The following is a 20446-nucleotide window of genomic DNA, read 5'->3' as shown; positions in this document are numbered from 1 at the left end:
TTATTCTACCCCAAATAAGCAGAAGTGAATATTGGCTACCATAAACAAAAGCTACAATCATTACTCCAGGAAGTGCTCAAGACTCTTCAACATCAAACTCGACATCACGTTTCTCTTACGCGCTATTGTTTTCTGCCCCAGATCAAACGTTGACGACGTAGTCGGAAGAACTAATCGTAGACAGTACAGTTAGGGGATTAAAAGCTCGAAGGCGATAATATAAGGACTATTTGTAAACTATGCTCAGGTTAATCCGATCGAGATCTGACTGTTCGGAAATGAACTCGGATCACGTTTAGTGTTGTTCGGAAACTGATCGAGTTAATCAGGTCGTAGTGATACTGGTAGACCAGTGAGTAAATACGATCAGCTGATGAGTTATTTCATTTGTCTGTGGTTTTTTGAATTTAAAAAAATATATATTCCCCTTAAATGGCCGTCAATTCTCATGAGCAGCGTAATTCATAGGTTACTGAGGTTTACGGTTTTTATACATTCCGGAATTTCAGCATAAAAATAGCTTATCAGTATTACATATTTAACATAAAATCTGTGTGGGTAAATCGTTGATGATCGTTAATAACAATTATTAGACACTTAGAATCTATCATACAACTAAATAAATATCATGTAAGAATTGACGCACAAAAAGTAATGAAAATCGAAAGTTCTTGCAGACAATGTTTGAAATTTTCACCGTAAATTGAACGATACTATGATCAAAATGTCGTTCTGGGTTAAGATCCACAATCAACTGATAGATGATCTACCTGACCTCAGATGTAGTTTCCGAAAATCCCTATAGTGTATACATAGTAACAGGTCTATCTTCTTCTTTAAATCATTGGCAGGAATTCGACGGCTGGTACCACAATAGTCTTGCAGACCTAGTTTCCTAACTTTACGCTAGGTGGTTCACCTTAGTGTTACAATTCTTTTCCTGACAAGATCACTAACATGGTAATAATCTTGACTTCTTGGAAGTCGAGATATGGCCTTTCGTTAATTTTCATAATGACAATACCAAGATATATGTGGGTGTGAAATGAATTTGCAAATCCTTGGATGCACTAGAAGTGACAGCATCAGTTCATCAGCATCAATGATTCGAATGTATATGGTGTATATAAGTACTAAAAACACGTAATAGCAATCATAACATTAACCAGGATGAAAAATAAATAATTTAATTGAAAGTTTAGTACACAGACTAATTACATCTTGTGATATCCTTCTACAGAAAGACTATGACTTTGATAAGAAAATCAAAAATTGCTGTGTATCATTTCAGATTGGATGAATACATTTTTAATGGAACAAATTTCGTAGCTGGTTTACATCTTGACTTAATCGCGAGCTAATCTATCACTTAATTTCAAATTTAATGGGTGAGATGCTAAAATGTTATATGGTTCTGACTTCTACGTTTTGAACCTTGCCAAAAATATTGGTGAATATATGGAATAACTTCCATCGTAAACCACACTTAGACCAGCAATAGAAGACAAAATATTTTGCTATACATCTTTTACACATATCATGAGAATTTTAAATATCTTACTCGTATAATAAGGAAGGTATAGATAGATAAGAAATTAAATGATAAATTTCATAATTTTTGTACAATCATTATTTTTTATTAAACTAGTTTTACTCACTCCAACTTCTTCAAATGATAATAATTTCATTTTAAAAATGGTTTAAGTCAGCGCAAAATTAAAATAAGAGTATTATAAATCTAAATTGAAATGAAAGTTTGAAATATTATGTAGATATATGGACATGGATAGATGGAACCTTTTTATTATTATCAGTTTATGTTACTTCTCATCAATTTGTTTTTTTCTAGAGTTAGAATATACGGCCCTGGAATAAAACAGACTGGAGTCGTAGTAGGTGCTCCAGCCATATTTACTGTGGAAACATTCTCAGCCGGACGGGGTGATGTCGAAGTCATTGTGGAAAATCCTCGAAAACAACGAGAGCACGCCGATGTTAAATTTAATGACGACAAGAACTTGACGTATCAAGTTACATACAATCCACAGTGTGAAGGTACTCACATGATTTATGTTAAGTTTGCTGGAAAACTTACATCAAAAAGTCCATATCGTGTAGATGTTGAAGGATTTGCAGGGGATGCATCGAAAGTTACAGCTTCAGGACCTGGATTGCAACCAGATGGTGTCCATGTGAACAAACCCACCTTTTTTGACATTTTCACTAAAAGTAAGTGGTAGAAATGTAAAATATGAAAATACTACCAGAACATATATTGGGCATGCTCATAAAGCCGTTTATAAACTACATGCATATTTTTAACTGTCCAGGTTTATATTGCAAAAATTATTATTTTGTCTCTCCATATACCATTCAGTACCACGTTTTAATTCTTTTTAAACTGAATTGATAGATTACAGTGATTAGTAAATTATTTATGCTAGAGCGGAAGTTTGACGACTATAATAATGAAGTAAGAATTTCTAACTAAACTGTGACAACTTCAAAAACGTATCCAAGGAATGGAATTGCGAACAAATTGGAATTGTTTTTTGTTCTTGGGGGTCATAAATTTCATCATCATCATAAAAGTTTTTCTCTTCAAATCCCAAATACCTAGTTTTGTTCCGTGTATAAATGATATTATTGTTGTAGTATTCGTCCAGTTCAAAGTATTTAGTGAATTCTTATGGTATTCAATTGTATTGTAAACCTTACCGTTTATTGATGATTTGACTGACCATACGAAATGTAGTCCATTATTTATTAAGTTGTTTAAAATGATCACCATCAACTTATATACATAATAAAGTCGAATATTTTAAATGTTTAATGTCTTATCTCCCTGATATGGGAACTATACATAGATGTTATGACTTCAATTGTATTTGTCTGAGTTTAACAACATATAAATTCCAACTCCCCACAATAATAACTAACGTTTTCCAAAATTGCAGCTACTAAACTCGGTTTTTGGAAACATATTCGTAAATAATATGGAATTGCTCTTTATGCTTAGACACTGCATAAAATTTTTGATATATCCGAAAATTAAAGTCTCACGAAGTATATAATTTACTGTTTTGTTTTAGATGCTGGCAATGGGATTCCTGAAGTAATTATCCTCGATCCTTCCGAAAACAAAACCACTGTACCTGTCAAACTCCAACAGACATCTCCTGATGTTTGGCGCTGCGGTTACGTTTCCCCATTTCTTGGTTTACATTCCGTTAATATATTTTTTGCTGGCAAACCCATTCCAAATAGCCCGGTTGGGGTTAGAGTATGTCCCGTATCAGACGCCAGAAAAGTTAAAGCTAGTGGTCGTGGTCTTCAACCTAATGGCGTGAGAGTAAAAGACGAAGCTGATTTCAAGATATATACAGAAGGAGCCGGTGAGGGTGTTCCTGAGGTTCAGATTGTGAGCTCTGAAGGTATATATCAAAACTGTACCCTGGAAAAATTAGATGAACATACATATCGTGCGGTTTACGTACCTCTTAGACCAGGTAAATATGTGGTGACAATTAAATTTGGAGGAAACGACATCTACAAATCTCCATTCGAAGTAAACGTAGGACCATATAAAGAAACAGTTATTGGAGTATATGGACCTGGTTTGGTAGGCGGTGTGGTTAATTCTGCAGCACTTTTCACTGTAGAAACAAATGGAGAAACTGGAGCGTTAGGTTTCAGTATACAAGGTCCTTCTCAAGCTAAAATTGAGTGTCACGATAATGGTGATGGATCGGCTGACGTTAAATATTATCCAACAGCACCTGGTGAATATGCTGTACATATTTTATGTGACAATGAAGACATTCCTGGTAGTCCATATATTGCTCAAATTCTGCCAAGTACTGATTATTTTCCTGAAAAAGTCACAGTTAGTGGACCTGGTATTCAACCACATGGAGTTAATTCTAATGTTCCTGCCAAATTTATTGTAGATACTAGAGATGCTGGCTCTGCGCCTTTAGATGTTAAGGTGAGAAATACTCATTACCAACTAGTAGTATTTATTTATTATTACGCAGGCTTCTATAGGACTACAGATTGTTCATAAAGAAATATCAATTACAATTATTTTACTTATGCTGCTGATAAATAATATTGATCTCAATTATAGTGCAATAGTACACGTTTGAATAAATTGTGAATCTAAAACAATACAGTTGTTTTTGTAAGACCCTTATTATTTATTTTTGAATCAAAATGTTTTGATCTTCTAGGTTTGTGATGCAAATTTGAATAATGTGAAACTGAAATTAGTGCAAAAAGAAGACAACTCATTTGAGGGAACTTATTTACCAACATCAGCAAACAGACATATTATACAAGTCAACTATGGAGGAGTGGCTGTGAAAAATTCTCCATTTAGAGTTTTTGTTGGCGAGACCGTTGATGCTTCTAAAGTGCAATGTTTTGGACCTGGAATTCAAGATGGTGTTAAAGCGAATACTCCAACTCATTTTAACATTGATGCAAGGTAATTACTGTTTTAAACTACTCTCATTGATTTCCAAATCATCTATCAAGGTCATAATTTTGACCAATTCGTATAAAACTACCTCATTTTATATCATGTTTTTGACAATGACCAATCATTACCCCTTGTTAATACATCTACCCTAAAATGAATCATTTCTTTTGATCTAATTTCAATTGTATCACCAACTATCCATATTTTCTGTACAACATTATTTCGATGTTTCACATCTGCTTGCGACAGCTCACAATGTTTATCAACTACTTCCTAATATACTTGTCTAGTCAACATACCTGTTTTTTATCTAAGATTAAGCAAATATTCAATATGGTGCTAAATCTACTATGGATAAATGATTTTATTACATTGTGAATACAATGAAATGAATCCTACAAGGGTTCAGATAATTTTCATTTTTCAATACTACAGTTACAAAACTTATTGTAGAAAAATATATCTATAATTTATCTATAAATATCCGGATAATAAACTTTCTTGACTCCTTGTAAAACCATTATAGGATGAGCAATGCAAGTAATATTAAAATATTACTTTAAACATAATTGTACTTGTTTCTCTATTAAGACTTGTTTAAGGTTTTGAAATTATGATTCTAATTCTCCTGTTCCGAATACAGTATTTGTTGCAATACCTTCTTGTCTAAAAATAAACCAAAATACATCTATTAATTATTCAAGCTAATGTTATTTTTATATAATAAAGCTATAAAATGTTCGAAAACAAATACGAGTTCATAATTTTATTTGGCATTTATCAAATTAACTTATCGTCGTTCCCCAACATTAAAAATCAACAGTAAAAGAGGAGAATAACTGTTTTATGTAGGATAAATTTTCACTCGCGATATATTGCAGGAACCTGTACTTATCTGATGAATACTATGGAAATAATGCTAGGTTGTTTTTTATATATTGACATACTTTTCCAGTGTACAACGTATAGAAATTGAGTCTACATGTTTCGAATAATAATGTATAGTTGAAGATTTGGACACGCGCAAAATAAATAAATATAAGAAAATAGCAAAATAGCGATCTAGATTTTGCTTGCGCAACAAAGTCAAATTGGTTTTGCTGAAACTTTTTGCTGCTGCACAAAACATGTAAATAGGCTTTGTAAACTTAACTAAAACTTCAAAACGAACAAAAATTGTCGCTAATATAACTTACAACTTTAAAGTGTTTTGAAGCTAGAGGTAGAACGTTAAGATTCCAAGAGACAGGAAAAAATAAATAGGCTTTTGACGTTTAATTGATACAAATCAGGAATTATTTTTGTGGTATAGACAAAGGTTTGTTACATATAATTTGCTCCGCCAAGTTTTTTTGTAGTGCTATGAATAAAAAATAAGTATTGGTGCGATAATGAGATACCTTATACAAGTAGAGTTTGATTTGTTGTGCTTATAAGTGGACCCTCGTAGTATGGTAATCATTAGAAAATGACGTTTCAATTTTCGCAGGTACATTGTTAATGTAAAATCACCTTAGAAAATGAAAATCCTAGCAATAATTTGACCAACTAATAGTCCTAAGCTCAATACAATGGAACATCTTCGCGCTGTAATTGATGTATTTCTCTTATAAGCTTTATTAAATTAGCATCTCAATTTATAGAAGCCATCTCACAAAAGCATGAACAGATGCTGCTAAGCTATAATTGATGTTAGGGAAGGAATTGAAATCTGCATATACTACAATAGTGATTGAAATTAACACACGCCTATTTCACATTTATGAATGTTTCGCTCAAATTCAAAGCAATATTTTTTGAGATTGAAAAATCCGAAATAAACGATAATTTTTCTGGACAGGGTATCTTAACAATGAAAAATATCTTCTAATCGCATTTTCCATGAGATTAATAAGAAGCTTATTTTCAGACGTTTAGGAAATTATTAGATGGATTGAACTACATGTATTTTTAAAAGTACTATAGGTAACAATAATTTGCAATACACTTGGGCGATTTCCATGGGAAACTACTGACCAGCAACTAATACTCGTATCAAATTAGTAGAAACATAGATGTGGTTCAGTCTCCAATTGAATATTACACTTCCACTGCTGCTTTTATATTGACATGTTTTGGAACACTTATAAATATAGATTTATTTTGTTACAGGGATGCTGGCGAAGCCGATTTAGATGTTCATTTAATAAACGAAAATACTCGCGAAGAAGTTCCGTTGAAACTGACAGATCTTGGTGATCAAACTTATACAGTAGATTATGAAACTGTTCTCGCTGGAATACACAGATTGACTGTTCATTACGGAGGTCAAAAAGTTCCATCAACTCCAATTAAATTCAAAGTCGAACCTAATGTAGACGTATCCAAAATCAAAGTTGATGGACTGGAACCAAGTAAGTTATTTACTTTTTTTATTGGTGTTGATTAATAAATCCATTCTGATTTTGGGGAAATGCTCTCTTTCAACTCTTATTATTTGTTTAATATGTTTGTAATATTACTTTGAAACACAATATACAGAAATTAATTGAAATTAGTTGATACATATGATATGCTCGTTTAACAATAATCTATTTTATTTATCATGGAGAGAGCCGAGATAGATTGATAAATAGAATATTCACCCCCAGTTAGTTAATTATTATTTATTTTGAATCTCTTCTCAAGCGTTTGTTTTGTCAATGGCAACCTATCAGTAAAATGAAATATCCTAATAGTTCAGATAATTCCTTGTATTGTCGGTGTATACAAATTCAGTTCCATTAAGAATCTTCTTAATTTTATCGTGAAAATTGGAAGATTGATGAAACAACTCATTGTGCTTAGAAGCATATGAACTGAAAGGTTATATACTTGAGCCATAAACATGTAGATTTCTGGTTCACTTACTCCTATGCTTGGAAATTACTACAAAATAAGAAAAATATAGAAAAATGTAAAGAAGCACATTGGATTGTGACATAGGTTTATGTAGCGTTCGTGTTTATTGGTATATAGAGAACCTATGAAGAAATTTGATAAAAATTTCCCTTTAATATCAATATTTTAATCCCACAAACATTACATTAAATCGAAATAAACATCATATTCTTATAGACACTTTCATTGGGAGTAGTAGTTCTCCAAAAATTTTAATGTATTTTACAGATATTGAATAAAAAAATTTGTAACAGTAACATTTCACTTTCAAGTCAAATAGATATAGGCATTTAATGTGAAAAGAGTTCATTATTCCGCATATTCATAATTATTATATTGATAAAAATGGGAATAAAGCAGTTGAAAAAGTTCTTATGTTGGAAAAATTATCAATCCAATTATCCTATGAATTCTCAAGAAAGCCTAACATTTGTAATAACCTGTATGAACTTGAGTAGAATTGAAATAATTAAGACAAATCATGTCAAATACATATTTTTCAAGAAATGCTTCAGTTAGATTCTTTTATGTCGACTGAATAATCAATCAAGAGGACAATAGAAGGATCGATATGTAAAAAAATGGATATTTTGCCTAAAAATTAATCAAACCACTTGTTGCTCTTGGGGAAGTTATGAATGTAATTTCGTATATCTTGTGTATATGATAATCTCCAAAGCAAGTCCTAACTTAACTGTGTTGTCCAAACTGTTAAGACACTATACTAGAATAGAAACAACTCTGGGTTATAATTTTTTCCAAACTAAACTCGTTGAAATTACTTCTGGTAAAATCCTCTAAAATACTGCGTTCTATATATGTTATGATTGTCAGATCCCTAATCACATAAGGGGCAGTAGAAGTTTGATACGGCAAAATGAGTCAGAGAAGCACAAGAAAACTAAAGTACAAAAACTTGCATGTCTAAGCATTACAGGGTTTATGAGAACATGGCCCACAAGGCTTTCTCCATATTTCTAAGAAAAGTACAAGTAATGATAGAATTAAAGAGTATATGGTCCTCTCTGAACAAGTAAATCCAATCAGTGAATTCCTTCGATTCGGCTTCTACCATAATGCAAAATAGAAAAAAAGATAAAAAAGGGAATCTACCATACTAAATTTCAAAGTATCGTCGAATGGTATAGAGACGGCATGTGAAGCTGGAATGTTTGATGCTGGCAACCAAAGCTGATCACTACCAGGCATATATGTGAGTGCCTTTCAGACAGAAATATGTCTGAGAAGCAACTATCAGAAATACGACATAGCGATCCATTCTAACGACTAGAATAATTTTAACAGATTGAACCCCAGCTCATCGATTCAAAGTTGTTTCTGAAATGCCATAGGAATCTCAATGACGTAGAGAAGAGCACTAAGAGCTTTTTGATTTGGATATCCGGTCATGGAAATCTAAGGAACCGAACAAAAAAAGAAGCGAAGAAGTAGTTTTTCACTAACCTGGTACCTTTCTGTCACATATATATATATATATATATATATATATATATATATATATATATATATATATATATATATACATATACATATATATATACATATATATATATACATATATATATATACATATATATATATATACATATAAATGTACCATATGCCACGTTCCCAATAAGAAACCGCTCATAATATAGCTGGCAAAGACTTCTTTAAAGAATAACTGACGAATTGTTTCAATACTAAATCATTTCTAACAGTTATATTGGAACTTAGTACTTCTCACTGAATTTCTCACAGTACACTTTACGAAGAGAGAGTAGTTGTTTGGGGCTAGTTCTGGATAATATGGTAATATAGTGGATGCAGAACCAATTCGAAGTCAATTTGACCATTGTTATTTGGCACAGTCCTTTGTGTGTTTGTAATATATTTTTAACTGTATATGGAGCCATTTCTGTTTAATTCGGTTCATTAGTGTAAAATAGTCATTATTAATTATTAATGCTTGCTCTCTGCAGAAGGCCTTGACTGGGTTTAGTCTACTCGAAAACTGCAGTTTTTGATTCAGATGTGTAATGATCCTTTTCAATTATGGTGAGAAATGGACTCAAAAAATTCTTTTTATTTTATCTCAACATCTGCAATCAGCGCTCTAAAGCAGCAGTTTGTTGTTGTTACATTTATGGGGCACCCATTTGGAAACAATTTTATCGTTAAAAAGTTTTAGACGTTCTAAACGTTGAACATCGTCAGTTCATCTGTATTCATCATTACTTAAAGGGCCACGTTAGATCTTTACGAAACATATAAATGATGGTTGATTTTATTGAGGAAGGGTCAATAAAATACTCTCCAAGCGAAGCATTTTCCTCGATAGAATTTTTTCTTGTTAAAAACCAATACAGAAAACTCATAGGCTCCAAATTTGACAGTTGTCTATGGAACAATGATACATTAGGAAACAAATATGAGTCTTTATCAGATCAGGGACGACTTTAGGCTTTCATTTTATTACATTATAACGTTCATCTCTTCAGGAAAACACGAGTAAGCTTTTCATTTTCAAATATTGTTTATGAATAATGTTATTTTACACACCAAAAGTCGAAAATAATTTCTGTTCACTTACTCAACGTTTTTGTGTCTATATGAATCCAATTATTGATAAATGCATTTCTTGGCACTATATAAAAATGAGTTTAATGTTAATGAAAGATTGTGTTTGTGTTATAGTAAAAATAAACTGGAATGAATTTTTATTGCCACTCTGTTTTATACATTCCATATTTTTTAGTCATTCCTCTCTCAATCTCATATCCTTTTCTATTTTTGACCCGGATATATGTATATTTGTACAATTCTCATTGTATATAATATTATTTCATAATATTTTTCTAGCTTCTAATGTCTCGAGAAAATCCAAGAGTGTTTCAGCAAATTATGTCAATAATAACATAAACGACTATTAATTTTATCTTTAACAAATTTAATTTTTATTTTATAATCAGTTATATCAGAACTTTGTATCCTCTATGCATTTATTACGAGTAAAAATAATATATACCTAATGGAAATATGTCATTTAAGATTGATATTGGAAGTTTGAAGAGAATATACGAGTAATAAAGACCTTCTGCAAATACGAGTATGTATGTAATGTAATGTAAGTCAAATGTAGGTTCGGATTAGTAGCTTTTAATGCTCTAGACCATAATTCTACTTTTGGATTTAATTTATATCCATCACGCATTATCAGCGATTCACATTTTAGATTTTTAGAAAATCAAACAATTAAAATATGTTGTGAACATGATTATCGACTAAATAAAATAAGTTGAAAAAAAAACTACTTAATGAACAATACGGTATTTACTGATTGCTTTAGACTAGGTAAACGATTGAATTAAGCAGGTGAATGTTTTTTAACATTATTTTAAACGCTAAGAAGAGCTTTGAGCAGCGTTTAGATTCATATGTGGTCTCTACAGTTTGATCTTATTTGTAACAAAATAACAATCTCGAACAATGCATTTGAGTTTATATAGACAATAGAGTGATAAAAAACTAAACCATTAAAGATATGAAGTGATTAAAAATGCATAAAGAATTGAGTGTGCTAATAAGTTAGAGTAGAGCGTTATCTTGCTTTGAAAGAACATTCTGGTTTTTAACTCACCCCTTCTCTGATGCGTCTGTTACTGGAGTATTAATTGGTTGATTTGAGATGGACAAGTTCATAATGAATTGATATGCTAAATCATTTTTAAATACAGTAAGAAAGTTTTTAACTGCATTTTATTATTTGAGGTCAGATCTGAATTTGTACAAAATTTGTGTTTACTCGTGGCTTCAGCTCTCCGCAAGCTTGCGCTCTAGGTCTAGGCTGCGGCCTAGGTAGACCCTATGGTTAACGCAGGCATGTTTAAAAGTACAGTGATAATTTAAACTGAAAGCAATTTCATTTGATGTGATTTTTGTCGCTTTATTTTGTAGAACATAAAAATATTATTTGAGATAGCGGACAAGGATACTTGGACCAAATTTAATAAGTGAACTTTTTGTAATAAAATACTAATGGATTAATATTTACAGAATATAATCTGTGATCCATAACTGTTGAGACATAAGTTAGGGGAAAGTTATTTGGATTATAAACAGAGTGAACTATAGAAAACAGCCAATTTTTGTGGATACGTTTATAAGATGCAAAAAAAATTAGTGAGAATTAAGTAAAATTTATTTATAGTGTGTATTTAACACAATAATTTTTCGAAATTTTCAAATTAGCTTGAATTTTTTTGATGATTGATCCTAGCATTTACCGTTTTCAAGTAAACCAACTTTTGATTCTGTACTTTTTTGAAGTTCTTTTACAGAAAAAATACGTCCTTCTTAGAATTTTATCCCACGTCGAATAAGCCATTGACAATAATTTTCCAACCTTTCTAACTAATTATCAAAGAAAACTCACTTCTCGATTAGACTACAAGCTGAACAAACTTGTGTTTATTAGATTAACTTTTGAATTACTCTTTGGAAGGTTTATGATTATAAATGTAAAAGGAATCAAAATAAATATTGGCTTAATAAGCGAATATGAAATTATTTTGGTATTCTTCACTTATTTTAAATCTCTCATTTATATGATTTGGATAACATATCAATTGTATATTTCTTACAAAAATCTTTACATCTGCACTAACTTTCTGTGTCACACTAATACGCTATATTTTAGAAATATATTGTCATATTGCCATATTTTCATACAAACAATCTGACTTTGGTCAGATTGACGTCCTAATATTTATTAATCACCCTGTATAAAATGTTAGTTTGGGGTGCTACCAGAATTATTATTCTCTATTTTAGACTCAAATTTTTTTAGTTCATTAAACTTAATATTCAAATGTGGAATTCACTTGAGTAAAAATAGTTCATTGCATCATTCGAAATTCTCTTCATTTTAATATAATTGTTAACTAGAAACATATTTTTGATTAAAAAAATGTACAGAGTAATAGGGATCTCATGTTTCCACTATTATATAAGATGGCTCAAGTATAATGGGAAGAAAATAAGGAGCGTATATGTTTAAACATTTTTCAATATGAGACATTATTTTCCAGTTAAAACTCTAAGTAGTTTATAGTCTCCAATTTTTTAAAGTCTTATACGGTCTGAATATTTTTATATTGTCTATGCAGGCGAGGATACAACGAAGAGGGGCAACAGGAACATTTGACCTCCATGGCCAAATAGAAAAAAATTATGTATATCTTGAAAAATAATTCAAAATTCCAAATAAAACATTCCAAAATATTAGTGGTTTACTTTCTCTTATATTCTCGACTAAAATTTTGTCTAAAATTTAGAATAAATTGAAAATTTAATAACAACATATTTATTTATCAAACGAACTGTATCTTTTGTTATACCGTAATCATACATCTCAGCAACTACCCACTAGTGTATCTATGTATTGTTTCCAATTAATATATAAATAGTATTTATATATTTTATAGGGATGCATTTTATTATCATTTAATAATCGAAAAATTAATGCGTCCCTAAAGGTGAGCAGAATTATGTGGGTTTTCTTGAAACTCAAGCAGAATATTCAATGTCGTATTATCACTTACTACATAGGCAGCTACTTTTTCATACATGACCAAACTCGTGAAACTGCATTTCTATTTTGCTAATTGTTCCTTGCGTTATAGTAGGCAAATTTGGAAATTATTCGTAAAATAAGCGAGCAACTTCTGTGTGTTATTTGTGTCCGCGTGTTATTTCCATAACCAATCATTCCAGTTAACGAAATTCGAGTTTTAAGCGAAAGTAAACAAAACTTTTTTTTGTATTCTTTCAAATAATATCCGCGATAAGAAACGCTGGAATGGTTTCTGCTAACTTTCTCAATATCAAGAGATACAGTTGAAGATAGGTATTAGGTATATGACATTGTACATGAATTATGTCTAGAATCCAAAGAATAATAATATACAGAGGTTTGTTTTCAAAATAATAATGTTGGCCACTATCACATGACACACCCTGTTATACACCGTATGTAAAATATTTTGTTATTTCCTAGCATAAATACTATTTTTACAAATATATAATTCCAAATACCAATTTGGATTGCACAAACCGTTCACGTAAATAGAATATTAAGGAAAATAATTCGTAATTAGTATATATATGCTCCCAATGACTTTCTTATTATCCTAAGTCTGTTCTGTATAATTATTTATACTATATTGTTAATAAATAATGATTTTCCCACCCAAACAATAGCCGCGCCAGTAAACAGCTTACAACAGTTTCGAGTCATAACTCAGGACGCTGGAAAAGCAGAATTTTCAATTTCAATAACTAGCCCTTCTGGAAGCAAAGTAAGAGCTCATGTGATCCCGACTCATGAAGGATACTTAGTAAATTTTACCCCAACTCAATTGGGAGAGTATCTTTTAGGAATATCTTTTGGTGGCGAGCCTATTTCTCACAGACCATTCCGATTAACATGTCTTACAGGCTCAGATCCACTAAAAGTAAAAGCCTCAGGTCCTGGTTTACATACAGGAATAGTAAAGAGACCTGCTGAATTTATGATAGACACAAGAGGTGCTGGTCAAGGAGGTCTTGGAGTTACTGTTGAAGGACCATGCGAAGCGGCTATTAACTGCAGAGATAATGGTGATGGAACATGCTCAGTAGCTTACTTGCCTACGGAAATTGGAGATTATGGTATAAATATTACTTTTAATGATCAACATATACCTGGTAGCCCTTTTCAGGCTATTATTGTACCCGATGTAGATATGTCCAAGATTAAGGTTTCCGGCAGTGGGATTCAGTTACATGGTAAAGCTGGATGTGTCGAGTGTTTCTACTAATGTTTTTTGTTTGCTTTTGCAGGATGTTTAACTTTATCTACTAATTTTGAATAGATATTTTGAAACTTATTTTGTAATTGGTTTGAACCGATGCCTATTAGTTGTAACATGTATAAATTAGGATTTGATAACAATTGAAGAATTGTCAATTTATTTTATTCTCTCAATTTCAATATAATCTAAACTAAAAGACATTCATTCAGTATATTTTTCTTTTTTTAATAAAATATCAATGTTAACGTGTAGGAAATTTGAAGCAATGCAAATTATTGGTGTATATTTTCACCTTTTAACAATTAATGAATAAGGAACACTAACTAATTTTGGTGTTGCATATTTGTTTTGAACGTTTAAAAATAATTTATTATTTGTTAGCAGAGTCTAGTGTTTTGGCAAACTTTATTATTAAATTAATATAATTGCAATGCTAATATTTGTCATTTTGCCAAAATTTCAGCAACACTTTTCGTTCGATTAAATAACAAATAGACAATTTACTTTTAGTATTAGTTGCTGGTTACAAAAATATTCAATATATAATTAACAACTCTTTTTTTATCTATTTATTTTCACGGATTGTAGGGCTTTTCGGAAACAAATATTACCAGATCCGACAGATCACCCAACAGAAGATTGCGAGATTTGTATCATAATTTCTATACATCGTATCGTTTTTCGGTAAAAATTTCAAATTTAAATCTCAACCTGCAATAATTTTCGATTTTTCCCACACTAGATTCGTACCTTGATTTTTCCACTTTACTTCATGTTCATTTGTATTTGTAGACCTTTTTTGTTCAGTTGTATAACGGTTTCTAGGTGTTTATATTTTTATTGAACAGTTATTAGAGATTTACCGACTATCAGAGATTCAATAACAATAAGTTATGTTGACCAGTCGAAAAGTATAAAAACTGCTCAAGCTAGGAAACTTTCGATTCCGGTGCTCATAAGAATTGATCATAGATAACAATATAATAATTTCAAAAATTCAAAAACATCATTAAAAAAAATCCTGTCAACTGATTACTTCGATAAGTTTCCGAACAATAGTAAACATAATATAGATTACTTTCCAAAAAGCCCTCATATCTAAAGCACTGAGATCTAATTTACATTCTCAACGAAACAGCAATTTTACAAAAAGAATATACAATCTGATTGGATTGTATTAACCTCTTTACTGTTCAAATATTAATAACTGGTTATGAACTCAATATGTATTTATGAATTTGTTCCGTCATAACATACTTTTGTAGTTAGTAAATGCAACGTTCACACCTGTTATCTAGAGGAACGACTTATTACAAATGACATGATACAACTAATTACCAACATATATATATATATATATATATATATATATATATATATATATATATATATATATATATATATACAAAGTGATATTTTGTTTGTTTGTTCCATAAAACATTTAAAATAATTTAAAAGAATAGCCTCAGAATCATCATAAAAATTTGGTCCATTTCTCGTTCTTCATAATTTGTATCCCGAGAAATTAACGGAATAAAACAAAAATGTCATTTTATTACAAGTTTTCCTTAAAACAGTAGAATGGCATGGCATGATAGTTGTTTGTATCTATCGAAGTCTTTTGTATATTGTATGTTAATTCTTGTGTTTCAGGTGTATATGTTGATTCTCCCACCGATTTCGTAGTAGACACTAGAAGCATTCCAAAATCCACTGACGATGGTAAAGTAACTTGTACGATCACAAGTCCATCCGGAACTCAAACAGAAAAGTTAATAACTCCATTAATTGATGGTACTTACAAAGTTAGTTATACACCATTCGAAGAAGGAAAACATACCATTGATATTTTTTATGACAATGTTCCTGTACCTGGATCACCATTTATTGTAAATGTAAGAAGAGGTTGTGATGCAAGAAAATGTCATGCGTATGGTCCAGGTCTTCAAAAAGGAATACTCAACAAATCAAATGTGTTTACTGTCGAAACAAAAGAAGCTGGCACTGGTGGTCTTTCTTTGGCCATCGAGGGTCCTTCAGAAGCTAAAATGACTTGTAAAGATAATAGAGATGGATCTTGCGCTGTTGAGTACATCCCTACAGAACCTGGAGAATACGATATATCTATCAAATTCACTGAAAATCACATTCCTGGATCTCCGTTTAAAGTTTCTGTAGAACCTGAGGCAAATGAATTTCTGGTCAAAGCTTATGGGCCTGGTTTGGAGAAATCACATTGTAGAGCAGGGGTACCGACTTCGTTTACTATAGACGCTTCAAAGGCTGGACCAGCACCTGTTGCTGTTAATATAACTTCCGATTCCAAACCTCTTTCTAAGAGGCCAGAAGTGATCGATAATGGAGATGGAACATTTAATGTAACATATATTCCTCCAAATGAAGGAGCTAATTTACAAACTCAAATCTTGTTCAATGGAAAAAATATCCCCAATAGTCCATTCCCTGTGAAAGTGAAACCAACTGCAGAGCCTGATAAAGTCAAATTCAGTGGACCTGCTATCTTTGAAAAAGGTATTCCAGCCTCAGTCCCAACTACAGTGAAAATTGATACCAATGATGCTGGCTATGGAAGTTTAGAACTTAAAGTAATCGGTCCTGATGGTTCACCACGACCTGTGAAACTTACAGATAACGGTGATGGTACTTACAGTGCAACTTTTGTTCCTGATGATTGCGGAAGATACAAACTTGAAGCTAAATATGCTGATCAAGAAATACCGAAAACACCTATCTCTATACAAGCCTACGCCATTGGACAGGTGAGTTTTTATTTCTAGCATTGATTGTAAATCATATATTCAAATGTTATGGTCGGCTATTTACTACATACGATGCACGTGAGGTGAATCAACTAGTTACATTACACATAAGAAATCATTATTTCATAATTTAATATATTTCAAATCTGTTATTGAGTATTTATTTGAATTATTATTCATGTGAAAAATGTGTTCGGGAAACTTACCCACAAAATATTTTGTAAATAATTTGAAGACAGGTTGAAATGAAACGTTAAAAGTATATATATATATATATATATATATATATATATATATATATATATATATATATATATATATATATATATATATATATATAAAAGACGGGTAGTCTATGACTAGTTAGAATAAAAAAGGGTTGCACATATTCTGTTTTAACTATATGATTAATGCCTAATAATATTCAGGTTTGACAGAAGAATGACTTTACAGAGATTTACAACACTTTTGCTGCAGTGCTACTCATATACAGGTAAATGTAATGTAAATGTTACTTAGCAAGTGCTCCCTCCGTTCCATGGACTGATTTGTATTTGTATGTGGTTTCTGTCATCATTTAATATAAATTAATGGTTGTTAAAGTCCGGGCTTCTGTACTTAATGTTATACGTGAGATAGGTAATTTAGTAATTATTTTAACCAAATGGATATGCAATATTTTTGCATGACCTTTCACGTATGAAAAAGCTATCTATAAGGTGAGATTTCTGATTGTGATTACGATTGATTAATGTTGATGAGAAGTTAGCTAGTAATTTTTCCGTCGCTAAGTCACATTAGATGAACACCATTATACCTCAGAAACAAAAATATTATGGAAAGAATGGAACGGAGGAACGTTCTCCCAAAAACCGTTTATTCAACAAATAAGGTTTAGAGCTACAGGTTTGTGGACTTCCAAGGTGTAATGCTTGTATTGAGTATTCAGAAAAAGAAGAAACGAGTTTGGTTAATCTTATTCTGATTCCGATTACGTTTTGCAAAAAATTGGCTGGAAAGTGATTTCAGACAAGTCAATAGGTAAGGGTATTGATAGGTATCATTAAATAGTCACTCTTCTGTCAAACCGTTGTATATTAATATTACTCTTTATGAAAAGTTCTCGATATCTTATCATCAATAATCATGAATTAAATTTATAAAATATTTAGCGGTATATACAGGTTGAATTAAAAAATTTAAATAACGAATTTAATGACGTTTTACTTTATAGGAGGAACTTCTAAAATTGATAAAGTTGATAAACGAATTCGCAATAATCATTTATGTACTGAAAAATTTTCATAAACTTCATTCTAGTTTGAATTCGGTTCTTAATCTACAATTTTATTATTAACAAGTTTCTCAGATAATTTTTTAAAATAGTCACAACTTAGAAAAAATATGTTTCCAATTGGATTCATTCAGATGAACAATGTAATTTCCCTCATAGCTCAGTTGAAAAATTTAATTTAGATTTATACATAACTTAATAGAAAAATGTTAAATTTTCACAAATAGTTATTACCAGTTGATATTTTCGTCGTCTGTTGTGAAGTTCTCAAATAAGTAATTGGTTTTATAGTTCAAAAAACTTCTCAAAAAAGCTTACATTTGATGGGATAAATCTTCTCAAGCTTAATTTCTTGAAAAAGTTATTTTTAGTAAAAATGCGCGAATTAACATTAGCGAGGAGCGTCTAATGATCAACAACTAAAGTAGTTCTAGTAGTTTTTATTTTCTTAGGCTGAAAAATGCAAGATAACAAAAGGTTTAGAAAAAAATCTGGCTAGCGGGCAGCCCTACCATATTATCGTAAACACAGAAAACGCCGGTGCTGGTGCAGTTACTTGTAAAATCAAATCAGTAGACGGAGGGTAAATAACATTCTTTATGTGTTGTGTCCTAAATATTAAGATAAGGAACCATTTCATATTACTTTGATTTAATATTCAGATAGTTTTGTTTTGATATTGAATTATTTGTGAAAGCGCAATAGTTGTAGTTGAGTACAAATAAAAAATAATCTTTTTAATAGACTTGGTGTAGTTCTTCTTAATTTTGAAATCATCTCGTATTTCACTAATTTAATTTTGAGAAGTAATTGAGCTTTTAGTTTTCAATTGATAGTTGAGAGAGTGCATACGGTGCTGTGTTGTAGTTCTATATCTTTACAAATGGTACATAACCATCGTTTGTGTATACTAAAAAATAATAATTATATAGATTCACATAGATCACAAATATCTTCCCTTATACCTTCCAGCTTCTTTTCAGATAGAATCCATGTTAAAAAAATATATACAAGTGTTATAGAATTTTTCCTGTATATGTTATCAGTAGATGATCATCTCTTTTAAATACTGATCGAGATTCGTTATCTAGCCATATACTTGATTTGTCCCACAAAATAAATAATTTTAAAAGCTAGTCAATTCGGTATATTCGCTCTGTGGGTTATAATCATCAACAAATTATGACCATTGAGGCAGGAAAAATAGTTACGGTTGTTAATTTGTGCATTGAATAATATTCTCGTAATTTATTACATCATAAGTTATTCGAAATTTTTCTGTTAAATTTTAATCGTAGCTGTTTTATTAGAGATGCAAAAATTTAATTAAAGTTGAACTTCAAATACGAACGACATCTCTAATAATTATATATATATATATATATATATATATATATATATATATATATATATATAAGCATTAATAATATCAAAAATCACCGAAAATCTTAATTAATTATTTCCCATACGATGAATACATGTGTTTTTTTGCCCCTTTCCATATATATATATATATATATATATATATATATATATAATTTCACGTTTTATATAAAATATGAAAATATATTAGCTAATATTTAACAAAGATTGAGTTCAGCGCAACCAAAGTTAAGCTAGAATAATTTCAAATTTTAAAAAATTAATTTCATAGGTATCATAATTGATAGGGGATCGGGTATCCACATATAGGACACCAATAAAGACTGAATATACTTATGATCAACTTTCGTTAGAATTTTGCAACTTTAAGACATCTAGGTAGAAAATTTCGAACAGCTTCCGATATATTACGAAAATATTTTTTTCTCACTTGAAACCACTGTGTCTCGTTAACTAAGCAATTCTCATAATTTTTCACGGGCATGTAAGATATTGTCTATTGAATCTCTGAATATCTTGTTGGAAAATCTTCTTCTGTCATAACTTGTCTCACCCTTAACCTAACCCTCAAATCGAAATCGCTGTTGTTCGTATCTTAAGAATCAGGACTTCCTGGTTTTATACCGTGGTTTTTGGTGGAGTCTTCAATTATTTGTATAATAATTGGTTGAAATTGTGGCTAAGTCGGTTCTCCAAAGCGAAAACTAAAAATGACAATACATCTTGAAGTTGA

At 30.8% G+C, this 20446-nt stretch overlaps 1 protein-coding gene across 3 annotated transcripts in view; it reads left to right on the top strand.

Moving 5' to 3' along the window:
- LOC130892795 (filamin-A) overlaps positions 1-20446 on the top strand; it is a 115639-nt gene that overhangs the window by 51323 nt on the left and 43870 nt on the right. Inside the window, exons 6-12 of one of the 3 annotated variants that reach the window (XM_057798479.1) lie at positions 1850-2229; positions 3093-3988; positions 4233-4489; positions 6635-6876; positions 13664-14230; positions 15910-17036; positions 18783-18913. In XM_057798479.1, coding sequence (XP_057654462.1) covers positions 1850-2229; positions 3093-3988; positions 4233-4489; positions 6635-6876; positions 13664-14230; positions 15910-17036; positions 18783-18913 — 3600 coding nt within the window. The remainder of the gene's footprint in view (positions 1-1849; positions 2230-3092; positions 3989-4232; positions 4490-6634; positions 6877-13663; positions 14231-15909; positions 17037-18782; positions 18914-20446) is intronic. The other 2 variants (XM_057798424.1, XM_057798429.1) reach the window with 2 other exon arrangements.

The sequence above is a fragment of the Diorhabda carinulata genome, chromosome 1, assembly GCF_026250575.1.
Source record: "Diorhabda carinulata isolate Delta chromosome 1, icDioCari1.1, whole genome shotgun sequence".
NCBI lineage: Eukaryota > Metazoa > Arthropoda > Insecta > Coleoptera > Chrysomelidae > Diorhabda > Diorhabda carinulata.
The sequence above is the reverse complement of the archived record's forward strand: the minus strand, read 5'-3'. Positions and strand labels throughout refer to the sequence as shown.